At 52.2% G+C, this 12,176-nt stretch overlaps 1 protein-coding gene across 1 annotated transcript in view; it reads right to left on the bottom strand.

Moving 5' to 3' along the window:
• Positions 1-7,969: 7,969 nt before the first annotated feature.
• The window catches only part of PELO (pelota homolog (Drosophila)), a 5,802-nt gene continuing 1,595 nt past the window's right edge, over positions 7,970-12,176 (bottom strand). The window contains 3 exon segments of the mRNA XM_005872626.2: positions 7,970-10,929; positions 11,517-11,795; positions 11,797-12,171. Coding sequence (XP_005872688.2) covers positions 10,501-10,929; positions 11,517-11,795; positions 11,797-12,171 — 1,083 coding nt within the window. The 3' untranslated portion in view covers positions 7,970-10,500.

Genomic DNA, 12,176 nt, shown 5'->3' with positions numbered 1-12,176 from the left:
AGAGCTCAGCCAAACCCCAGGCCTGGCAGCCACGGAAGACGGTGCAAAACAGATTCCTTTAAAGCCCAGCGTCACTGGTGATTTATGCTGCAGGAAAGACGCGACTTTCAAAAATAACAGGCCATTGTTGCTACCCACGGAGGAGGGGAGCTGCAGGGTGACTGTGGGGTCAAGGCCACGCGCCCCTCCGTCCGCAGTCTCCCCAGGAAGGAAGGAAGGCTCGGAGGCTGACACAGTTCCCCAGCCTTAGGGGGGCCGGGCACCCCTGCTCTCCTGACGCCCAGGCCTCGCCCAGGCCTCAAGTCTGCCTGCCTCGGCCACAGCGGCCTCCGAGTGGCCTGGAACGTTCCTCCCTGATGCCTACCTGTTACTCACATGTCATGTTCCTGCCACGCTTACACGCACACGGTCTTCAGTGACTGCAGCGAATGGCAGGACAGCACATTTAACTGTGGGTGTGCACCGTCCGTGCCACCGTCTCAGACACAAACTCTGTGCCTTACCCTCCCGACCCGACAATGAAAGCTGCTGATGTGTCTAGAACAGCGGTTCTCAATCTGTGGGTCGCGACCCCTTTGGTGGTTGAATGACCCTTTCACAGGGGTTGCCTAAGACCATCAGAAAACACATATATTACATATTATTGTTTTTGTGATTCATCACTATGCTTTCATTATGTTCAATTTGTAACAATGAAAATACATCCTGCATGTCAGATATTTCATTACGATTCATAACAGTAGCAAAATGACAGTGATGAAGCAGCAACGAAAATAATTTTATGGTTGGGGGTCACCACAACAGGAGGAACTGTATTAAAGGGGCGTGGCGTTAGGAAGGTTGAGAACCGCTGGTCCAGAAGAACATACGTGATCGAGCTTTCCATCCACACAGACCACTGTGGTCTGCGTTTCCCATCTACCGGCTCCCTTACCCACTATTGGCTGCCGCGGAGGGAGAGGCAGGAGCAGAGGGAGGTGAGAAAGGACCTAACCCTGAGCCTGGGAGGCTCCCAGTGGGGAAGTGACCAGGTGCTCACAGACTCACTGTCAAAAACCAAAGGAGCATCTAATCATTGAATGACAACAGATGTGGCCCCAGCTCCTCCCGGGCCCCACATTCCACATGCCCCCTCCGGTCACTCAGGCTGCGGAGACAGGACACGCCCACAGAGTCCCAGCCTGTTCCCAGGTCGTCCTCCCAGAAAAGACACTGTCCTTCTCCCTTCTGCGGGAAAGGGCCTCCTGCCCAGCCCCACGCTGGCGGCCCTGCAGCACCCGAGGGAGCGGTCATGCCTGGTGAGCCTGTCCCTCACCCAGGAGGGAGGGTGGCTGGGGAGAGAGGAGACCTGCAGGGCGTCCAGCAGGCCCAGCTCAGGCTGCTCTCATTTCCTTCTACTCAGTGGCGGGCCCAGTGGGTGCTCCCCCTCCCCAATGGGTGCTCCCCCTTCCCAGTGGGCGCTCCCTCTCCCCAGTGGGTGCTCCCCCTCCCCAGTGGGCGCTCCCTCTCCCCAGTGGGTGCTCCCCCTCCCAAGTGGGTGCTCCTTCTCCCAGTGGGCGCTCCCTCTCCCCAGTGGGTGCTCCCCCTCCCAAGTGGGTGCTCCTTCTCCCAGTGGGCGCTCCCTCTCCCCAGTGGGTGCTCCCCCTCCCAAGTGGGTGCTCCTTCTCCCAGTGGGCGCTCCCTCTCCCCAGTGGGTGCTCCCCCTCCCAAGTGGGTGCTCCTTCTCCCAGTGGGCGCTCCCTCTCCCCAGTGGGTGCTCCCCCTCCCCAGTGGGCGCTCCCTCTCCCCAGTGGGCGCTCCCCCTCCCAGTGGGCGTTCCCCCTCCCAGTGGGTGTTCCCCCTCCCCAGTGGGCACTCCCTCTCCCCAGTGGGTGCTCCTTCTCCCAGTGGGTGCTCCCTCACCCTGAGGTGCTCCCACCCCCTCTACCTTGGCATCCTCGCTTCCAAGGGTGCTCTGGAGGAGGGCACCACGTCCCTAACCCTCACTCTCACTGTGGCTTCTTTGCTCTCCTTTCTCATTTAACTGTTTTGCTGTTTGTCATGAGAGAGAAACCCGAGATACCAAAGATGTAAAAAACAGAAAGGTTCCAGAATCTTCCAGCCATGTCAGTCCTGGTCCCTGGTCCACATTTCTGATTCCGCTTAAGCTTTTTATCAGGTCGGAGGGTGGGAGGCTATGTGACCTCCCTTCTCCCCGAGGCCGGTTCTTCTCGGGGTGCTGACTCTTTGCGGTGAACAGGAGCATGTGGCTTAGGGACTGGAGGGCCCTGGCGCAGAAGGAAGTGGCTACCAAGTCGCTGTGGGGGCTGTAAAGGGACTGCTCAGCCCCTGGGCCTCTGCTCTGGAGAGAGTGAGAGATGGGGGGCGGGCAGGACTCGCCCACAGCCTTCAGCTCCCCTGGCCCCCAGAAGCCTGGCTGGTCAGCAAGAGCCTCTGCTCCCACCTTCCCGCAAGGCCTTCTTCCCGCAGCATCTGTGGCTGAGCTGGTCCCAGTGGCCATCTGCTGCCCACCCTGGGCCGGTGGCCTGGGGGAGCGTCTGTGACCTTCTCTAGTCACCGGGCGCCATGGGGGCTGGCAGTGCCCGCACATCGCAGGCCCTTAGTGAGCGGCTGTCCTCAGTGGGTGGCTGTCCTTAGTGGGTGGCTGTCCTCGGTGATTGGCTGTCCTCAGTGGGTGTCTGTCCTCAGTGGGTGGCTGTCCTCAGTGGGTGGCTGTCCTCAGTGGGTGGCTGTCCTCAGTGGGTGGCTGTCCTCGGTGAGTGGCTGTCCTCAGTGGGTGTCTGTCCTCGGTGAGTGGCTGTCCTCAGTGGGTGTCTGTCCTCGGTGAGTGGCTGTCCTCAGTGGGTGTCTGTCCTCAGTGGGTGGCTGTCCTGAGTGGGTGGCTGTCCTCAGTGGGTGGCTGTCCTCAGTGGGTGGCTGTCCTCAGTGGGTGGCTGTCCTCAGTGGGTGGCTGTCCTCAGTGGGTGGCTGTGGGGAGAATGAAGGCCGGAGGCGGAGGCTTTCGGGGCAGAGGAGAATTCTCCTCCGAGTAACGGGTGGCTGCTAGCGGGGCTCAGGTGTCAGGGATCTGCCGAGACCCTGTCTGTGTCAGAGGAAGAAGCTGTGGCTGGTCCAAGAGGGTGAAGGCCTTTTAGATTCCCATCCTGTTCCTGATTCCCTCTCCCAAACCCCTCCCCGTGTGCAGTTGGGTAAGAAAACGGGTAAGAAACCTGAAGGGGTGGGTCAAATAGGAATGCGGGTCTGAAACACCCCAGCGTGTGACTTTGAGGGAGTGACCCTCCCCTCTGGGCCCCCGTGAACATCCGCCCCCCGACCCCCCGGAAAGCGATGGACAGACACTCTGTGAGGCCCCCAGCTTCGCCCGTTCTGATTCTCGATGACCCCGAGCCACGTGGGGCAATGAGTTTTCAAACTTCCTCTCCTCCCTCATCCACAACAACTGTGATTTCTCCACGGCCAGCAGCGCACTTGGAGGGGAAGAAAAAGTACCAGTTATGGTCACAAGATCAATGAGCCGAAACCCAAGATTAAGATGTTTTATATCCGCAGAGCAATTTATCACAACGATGTCAGACAAAAAGTTCTAGTGGATGTTTACACGAGGACTTGACGAAAAATTCCAGACACGAAGCTTCTGGAACTCAGACTTGAACTCAGAGGACCTCCCACCTCTGAAAAAAAATTTACAACGGAATTTTTTTCCTTAACAAGAATTCCTATTTCAGCGGTGATTTGAGTTCTCTCATTGGGGGCGTTACGGCACAGGAAACCCGGGCTGCCTGGACCGGTCCTTCCAGGCATGACAGCTAAAGATTTACTGAAGTAGTACTATTTTTGTTTTGTTTTGTTTTAAAATATATTTTTATTGATTTCAGAGAGGAAGGGAGAGGGAGAGAGAGATAGAAACATCAACGAGGAGAGAGAATCATGGAGGGCTGCCTCTTGCACGCCCCCAACTGGGGATCGAGCCCACAACCCCGGCATGTGCCCTGACTGGGAATTGAACCCTGACCTCCTGGTTCATAGGTTGATGCTCAACCACTGAGCCACGCTGCTAAGTAGCACTGTTTTTTAATAATTTCGGAGGAAATCATCCTGAAAGACATCATACTTCCCTGACTTCAACAGAAGACACCGAATGTCACTCAGTCTTTTCCGCAACAGGATCCCTGGTTACTCAGCACAGTCCTCGGCCCCAGGGAAGTGCTCCAGGCCCTGACTTTTCCTCCGACGGCATTCAGGATCCTGGTCACCCCTGTCAGCTGTGGCCGTCTCTCTGTGATGGAAAATGTTCTTAATGCGTCACCGCGCACACAAGGTAGCAGAGTCCCTGCCACTCACCGGGCTTCGCAAACACATGTTTGTGGGAATCGTGCGTGAGTTACCAAGGCAGACAAGCCCTCTACAGCCAGGTGTGACGTGGTGACACAGACGCTGGGAGGGCAGGAGGGGCTGGTGAATACAGGGGTCTAGCCCTCACCTCCCTCCCAGACAGGGCCGAGCCACCGGAGGAGTCCTGACCTTTCACGGGAGGCGGAAACGGACAGAGGCAGGTGAGTAACACCACACGGAAGGACTCCACGAACGCTGGCCGTTACAGGAAACTCGGCGCTATCGCGTCCTATTTCTATTTCTAGGCGCGGTGGGGCTACTCGACTGGAAACGGAGGGAGGGACTGGCATCCTTCTATTTTTCAGGGAGCGGCCTGATGGGGCACATCACCACACCCACCTCCTAAGGATCCTGGGCGAATTATTTACCCTCTTTTAATTTCAGCTTTCCTATCTGAAAACAGTAACGACAGGGCTCCTCCAAGAATGAGATAATTCCTTTTTAAAGCACTCACCGTAGGCCCGACCTTAACAGACATGCAGCTACTGTTTCTGTAACACATGTCTGTTCCTGGAGTTGGGGCCCCGGTGCCCACCCTGGTGCCACCCCGTGCATGGCCAGGCCGTGTGGCTGCACCGACCTTTCTCTCTGGTACTTGCTTCCTGGCAGATGCCGCCCGGCCTCAGGGCTGGGTCCCCTGGACCCCACGGTGGCGGCCTCCACGGAAAGAAGGTCTAAGTCCCTCCGTCCCTGCGTTACAGGCGCCAGGCATTTCCATTACCCAGCGTCCCAAGGCCTGGGCTCCAAGGCGGCCGTGTTAGGGGAGGAAGGAGAGGGGACTTAAAGGAGACGGTGATCCAAGGCCTCAGTCCCTCAGAAACCTCACGATCCTCAGTTAAGTGGCAGCTGGAAATATAAGACCTTCCCACGTCAACGCCAATTATTACAGAATTAAAACATTCGCTGTCAAAAACAAAATGAGAGCCTCAAATCTGTATGCAGAAGTATCCCACACAATAGTGGGTTCCACTTGAAGAAACACATTAGTTTCTCCTCGATTTAAATGTACAAATTCACAACCCCCCCGTTTCTTTCTCGGTGTGATCCCAACAGAAGCTACTAACACGTGTCTTAACGTGGAGACATTAAATACTGCACAATAGTCCAGCCGGCGTGGCTCAGTGATTGAGCGTCAACCTATGAACGAGGAAGTCACGGTTCGATTCCCAGTCAGGGCACATGCCCAGGGTTGCTGGCTCCATCCCCAGTGTGGGGTGTGCAGGAGGCAGCCAATCAGTGGTCCTCTCTCATCATTGATGTTTCTCTCTCTTTCTTTCTCTCTCTCTCTCTCTCCCTTCCTCTCTGAAGTAAATAAACATATATTAAAATATATATAAATAAATACTGCTCAATCAATGGGCTGTCTTACAAGTCATTATTCTTGGAAGTCTATAAAGAACACTCTAGAATATGGATGAGGATGAGCAGACACTACCAAACACGCCCTGACGAGGGAGAGGGCTCGCTAGGTAAAGAAAAATGCTGAATGCGATGTTATCACCTCCACGTCAGCTTAACAAATACCTTTTGCCAATGTGTTTTCATGGTGTCTCTAATCTAAAGATCTCCTTACTGAGCTTGGACAATGCCTTTTTAAGGCCTAGCTGAGTTTGCCAGCTACTTGCTGACTATGTTAGGTAACTCCTCACACTGCTTTCCTTGCTAAATTCCAGGACCATTGTATAGATCTTATCTGCCAAACTCTTCATTAGCCGCATTGCTGACTTCTGAGTCTTTCCTAAGTGAGGTGTCCTTCATACACAAAACAGTGGACTTGATCTCAACTCCTGCAGAAGTCATGGGGGCTGTTCAGTAACACGTTCAGACGTCTAAACGGTCAATCCGTCAGCAGTCCACACCACGCACTAAGAACATCCAGAACGGCACTTTCCCAAACACGGAGTCTCCTGGGACACACAAGCTGAATCCCAGCGCAGAGCTGAAGGAGACTCGCGTCAACGCGGAGAAAAGCACTTTATCTAGGGTTTGAAACACTTGATCTGCAGTCGTGATGCCTTTTATTTTAGCTGCCCTTCCTTACTTGGGAACTCATTTACTGAAAAATGTGCATCAACAAAGCTATGGGCTGATCAAAATCCATTTTTCACACGAATATAAATAAAGCTTTGCAGAACTTCTGCCAGGATTCTGAGACTTGTGGTCCTGCAGGGAGTGAAAGAGGAAGTGGTGAGGGCCATGCAGGAGGCCAGGGAGCAGGGAGCAGGGAGCAGGAGGCTGAGGGTTCAGAGCCAGGAACCCTGGGGCCTGAGTGAGATTCCTGAGCTATGGGAACCCTGAGGACGTTCCCTAATAAATTCAACCATCACCCCTAATATGCCTATTTTTAAAAAAACTGGAACTCTTCACACACTAAATTGGTAAATGTACACGTATATTAAGACCCACATTAAAAACCACATACAAAAGTAATTTGGCTTTTGCTCCAAAAGTTAGAAGTTTGTTTATCCTAACCACTTTTAAAAACTCAACTTCTATGCAATCGCTACTTTCGCTATTTTACGTGTATACCTCTGGCACACTGTAGAGATCTGTAGAATAAATAAGTATCCAGCTGTGTTAATTGTTGAGCTATGGAAACACTTCTGCATTGAATGATTGTAACACAGATAATGGAGTCAGGTTGTATTTACAGGGATCACATACTGTTTCCTTCTGCTCTGTGCTTGGCCCTTTTTTTCTAGTTCTACTAATTCTTGTTAGATCATTTTTTCCCTCCGGGACTGACATCTCTTGTATCATTATCCCCAACATTGTTTCTGAATTTCAGATCTGCAAACTCAAGCGCCTAAGGGATCTTCTTATATACAGTAGATTTATTCATCCTGTCAAACATTTTTTGAGCATCTATTCTGTGCCAGGAATTAATTCTTAGTGTTGGAGATGTAGCAACGAACCGAACAGGCCACAATCTCCACCCTCACAGAGCTTATGTTACAGAGAGACGCAAAGCAGAACAACTAACAACTAAGATGACAGGTTAAAATGAGGCAGTGGGAAAGGCACCTTGGAGAAGGGACATTTTTAAAGCTGGTTTGGGAAGACCGAACGGAGAAGACAGGCGAGCACCAGCCTGGAGGGACGGAGGCAGTGAGGACACGGAAGTCTGCTGGAAGGTACCTCAAACCAAAGATGCTACATGAACGCAGTTTTCCTGGCAAGCCAGCCTCTCCTCCTGTTTCCTGTCTCTGAACTGTGCCATCGTCTATCCCAGCATTCAAATAAATAAATAAAAATCAATCAATAAATAAATAGACTCGACTTTTTCAGTAACTGACGACTATCTGCAGCCCAGGCCCCTCTGATCCTACCTCCTAATGCCCTATTCGTTCCTACCCTGAGGACGGTAGTCGCTGCCTTTGTGTAGGGCATCACCACATCCCCCCGATTTCTCTAGCAGGCCTTCTCGCACCCAGACTTACTGCCCCAGCCCACCCCGATGCTGCCAGGCAGTGAGACTGTGACGTGCAAAGTTACCGTGCCTTCTCCTGCACCCATTTCCCCTGGTTTCCCCTGATGGTCAGACCCACACTCTTCATCCCCATGACTGCACACACCATTTCATCTGTGGACTTTTATTGTTAGCAACAAAGAGAGTTTCAGTTCCGGAATACCTGAATTGCAGAAATGATGACTCACTTCTGGTAAAGAGAACCTGAGGTTGGCAGAACTGGGCCAAAGGCCTAGGAAAGGAAGCGACACCGGAGAGGAGGGAGGTCCGCCGGGTCTCTAAAGGAGTAACGCAAGTGAAACCCAGTCTAGAACCCAGACATGAAATTAGAAAAACGTGTAACATATAAATAGCCGACCAGGAACAGCAGAATGTCACTTGATCTGTGTCAGATCCAGAGTAAGACGAAACAAATTTGCAAGCGTCTCATTCGCTGTGCCGAGGGGGGGCACCCAATCCTTGTTTACAAGTACGGATGGTGAGTGGGAATCGACAGAACACGCACTATGTTGGAGGCATGTCACTGTAGTGCTTCCATCGTTACCACGTGGTCTCCCCTCATTCATGAACAGCAGTTAGAATTAGACTACTGAGCAGTTTCCAAAGAATTATGGTTCATTCTGCTCTTCAGAGAATACGATTTAAAAATGATTAGACTTTTTATTTTATATGCTCCTATCACTATTTTGACATTTCTATCTATGCATCTAGGAAAATTCATATTCTTGATAATGGTATAAAATGTAACTTTAAAAAAATAGGAATTCTTATGGATATTTTAAGAACTTTATAGACATAAAAACATGCTTTCTGTTAAAGAAGTTTTATAGTTATGTACGGCAATCAACTGGAGATATCCTTAAAGTGGATTGCAACTCAGTAGAGGTAGGTGTCAGGCAGAGACCTGGATTCTCATTTCTGGAACTTTCTCAGGAGATGCCACTGGCCCATGGACACACTTGAATGGCCAGGCCTGAGTCAGTGGCTCTCAGCCTTGAGGTCTATTGGAATCGCCTGGAAAGCTTTAAAAAAACAAACAGAATTTCTCGTGGTGAAAGGTCCGGTCTGGGTACTGAGTTTCCAAAACTCCCAAACAGCCACATTCAAGAAGCTGTGGCCTCAGACGGATCGGTTAGATTATCAGGCCTTCTTTCCCCTGGTTTCTGTTACTGGGGAGAACAGCCCAGAATGACCAGTACTGCATAGATTATGAGAGTAACAGGTGCCCCAAATCTCCACATCCTGAGAGTACGATTCATTGTCAATCGGGTTCTAAAGTTCATAATCTTGGTGGCTTCATTTACATACCTCTACTACATGATTTAATAACATACTTTTAATATATTTTAAAGTTAAATATTCATGGAGTTTTAATGAAACGACAATCTGACTTATTTTTAGATGAGGATGTAGATGTGTAAAAAAGTGAATTTAATGCCTATGGAGGTATCTATTCCTCTTTACAAATAAAAAGCTCAGATTAGCTGGGAAGTTTATAAAAAATAATTCCCAAATCTGGTACTCACAACCAGCAGAAAGACCCAGACTCAGAAAGGAGGATCAAAAAGTTTACTTAGTATCCATCCCTACTTGAGGTAGGAACATTGATCCTGGGTTACAAATGAATTGTCACTCTTTCTTCATAAGGCTGTTCCTAATTATTGATAAACTGAGGATTATAAAGGGTCAAGCTGCAATTTCAACAAGGCTCCCTCCTTAATGATTAGAAATGCACATCAAAAAAACATAATAGGATGTAGAGAAAGTCCAGTAATAATGTGAAAACACACAGAAATAGCATTAAGTGTAACTATGACCGGCCAAAAAATACATACATAGTGTGGCAGTGCAAACAAATGGGTCCGGACTGGGGGGACCCCTTCCTACTTTGCCACTAATTAGCCATCTAACAGCAAATCCGACCCTCAGTCTCATCTGAAAACGAAGGGCACCTCAAAGAGATGACCTTGAGAGTCCCTAGCAGACCAAAGCTCTATGATCTAAAAAGAACTAGCTAAGCGGTCCTCAGAAGCAACTATGATTAATTCTAATTAAAGAAAATCCCAGAGTTGTTTCAACATGATTGGTTTAACAAGTCTCTTAAGGGAAGAAAACATGTTAAATTTGCCTTCAAAAAAAGTCTACTATTTGGCTATCACTGAAAATAGCAAATGACTTTTTTTAAAAAAAGGCCTGTAGAGCAAGTGGGGAGAAACGGATCACTAAGCACATAGAGCAAGACCACCAGGCAGAAACCAAGTAACAACATAAATGAGGAAAATGAAATGTGAAGAGCTTTTCCTCTGGAAAACTGTTTCAAAGCATGACCTATGGGACTTGATCTCTCCCGAAGAATACACAGGGATTCTTATTAAATACACCGTGTTTCTGAGTACAGCCAACAACTCATGATTCCGAGGTAAAATGACCCTCATTAATAAAAGTGGTAGTGCATGGAGATCATTCCCTTTTAATTTATTGTTCAGTTTTAAATACATGTCCCGCCAGCCACAGAACCCCTGGTGGGACGGCCCCTGCGAGCATCACACCTGCTGCTCCGGCAGCTTCCGTCACGAGGCTGCTGAGAAGAGGCGGCCGTGGGCAGGGGGCACCCGGCTGTCCGAGGGCAAGTCCCCCCGTCAATCTTCTTCCGAGCTGGAATCCTCCTGGTCGGAGAGCTCGGGGACGGGGAAGCGGAGGATGGCGGCGACCCCCGTCAGCTGGCTGAGCTGCTCCCCGGACACGTGCAGGCTGGAGAAGATCCGCACGGTGCCCGCGTTCTCCTTCACGCTGTCCACCAGCCGCACGTACCGGCTCCGGGTGGCCACCTCCTGGTGCCGGAAGAGCTCGTCGCTGATAAGCAGCGTGTCGATGGCCGTGGCCTCGTTGGCCTTCTCCACGTGCTTGAGTCCGTAGCAGGCGCGGTCGGGCTCGTGCTGCAGCATCTTGTAGAAGTCGTCCAGGGCCTTCACTTCCCCGGCAGCTTTCGTGTCCGACAGGCGGCTGGCCACCGTGGGGTCACACAGCACCTCCTTCAGGGAGTACTTGTGTCCGGACGAGGCGTGGACCTGGGATGGCAGGGACAGGTCAGACACAGGATCTCTTAGCGTTCCGAGACCCAGCCAGCCACGACCCGGCGCCAAAAGCAGTGCAGGATTCATATGCTCAGGACGCGGGCCGCGGTTCACTGCACACACTGGCCAGCTAGTTCCCGGTTCTTTAAACATCGCACTTACAATCCCCGTCAAATGAAGACTTTCTTCCCTGCCCTAGCCAGTGTGGCTCAGTGGATAGAGCGTCGGCCTGTGGACTGAAAGGTCCCGGGTTCGATTCCGGTCAAGGGCACATGCCTGGGTTGTGAGCTCAATCCCCAGTAGGGGGTGTGCAGGAGGCAGACAATCAATGATTCTCTCATCATTGATGTTTCCATCTTTTTTTTTGAGAGTGGGAGGGAGAGGGAGAGACAGAGAGAAACACAGATGTGAGAGAGACATCGATTGGCTGCCTCTCCAGGTACCTGCCCTTGAACCTGGGACCCTTCAGTCCGCAGGCCGACGCTCTACCCACTGAGCCACACCGGCTGGAGCAGGGATAGTTTCTCCTCCCCCTCTCCCCCCAGGCTGCGCATGCTCAGCCCCCGGGACCGAGGGCTCACCTGCAGGAACTTGGACCGGTTCTCCAGCAGCACCTTGTTGTCCGTCTTCACCGCCTGCTGGAACATGTAATCGCAGAACTGCTCCCGCACGAAGCCCGGGCTGGCCACCAGGACGCACTTGACCACGTCGAAGTGGATGTGGCGCTGCACGGCCTGCACCACCTGCTCGTAGAAGCGCTCCAGCGCGCGGTCGTGCTGGCTGCAGTTGCCGCGGCGCTTGCGGGGGATGCTCACCTCCACCTTGGCGCGGGTCAGGGTCATGCTGGGCGTGACCAGGCAGACGTGCGATGCGCGCCAGCACCACGCTGTCCCACTGCTTCTTGGCCAGCGTGAACTGGCGGTTGGGCTCCAGCTCGATGGTGTGGTAGGCGCCCATCTTCACGTACTCGTTCTCCTGGAGGTTGGTGCCCCGCACCCGCAGCTGGCAGGCCTGCGAGTCGAAGTCGATGGCCTCCACGCACAGGGTGAGCGTGGTGCGCACGCGGCTGCTGCCCACGCTGCCCGTGGACGACTCGGTCTGCACCTTGCGGATGGTGGAGGCGCGCAGGCTGTCGCCCACCTGCACCAGGTTGTACGTGTGCCACATGTCCTCGGGCTCCTCGGGCACCAGGGTCACCTGGCCCGCGTTGTCCTTCTCGATGTCCTTCCTCAGGAGCTTCA

Source organism: Myotis brandtii, unplaced genomic scaffold (assembly GCF_000412655.1).
Source record: "Myotis brandtii unplaced genomic scaffold, ASM41265v1 scaffold384, whole genome shotgun sequence".
Lineage (NCBI taxonomy): Eukaryota > Metazoa > Chordata > Mammalia > Chiroptera > Vespertilionidae > Myotis > Myotis brandtii.
Note: the sequence above shows the minus strand (reverse complement) of the source record. Positions and strands in the feature narration are given on the sequence as shown.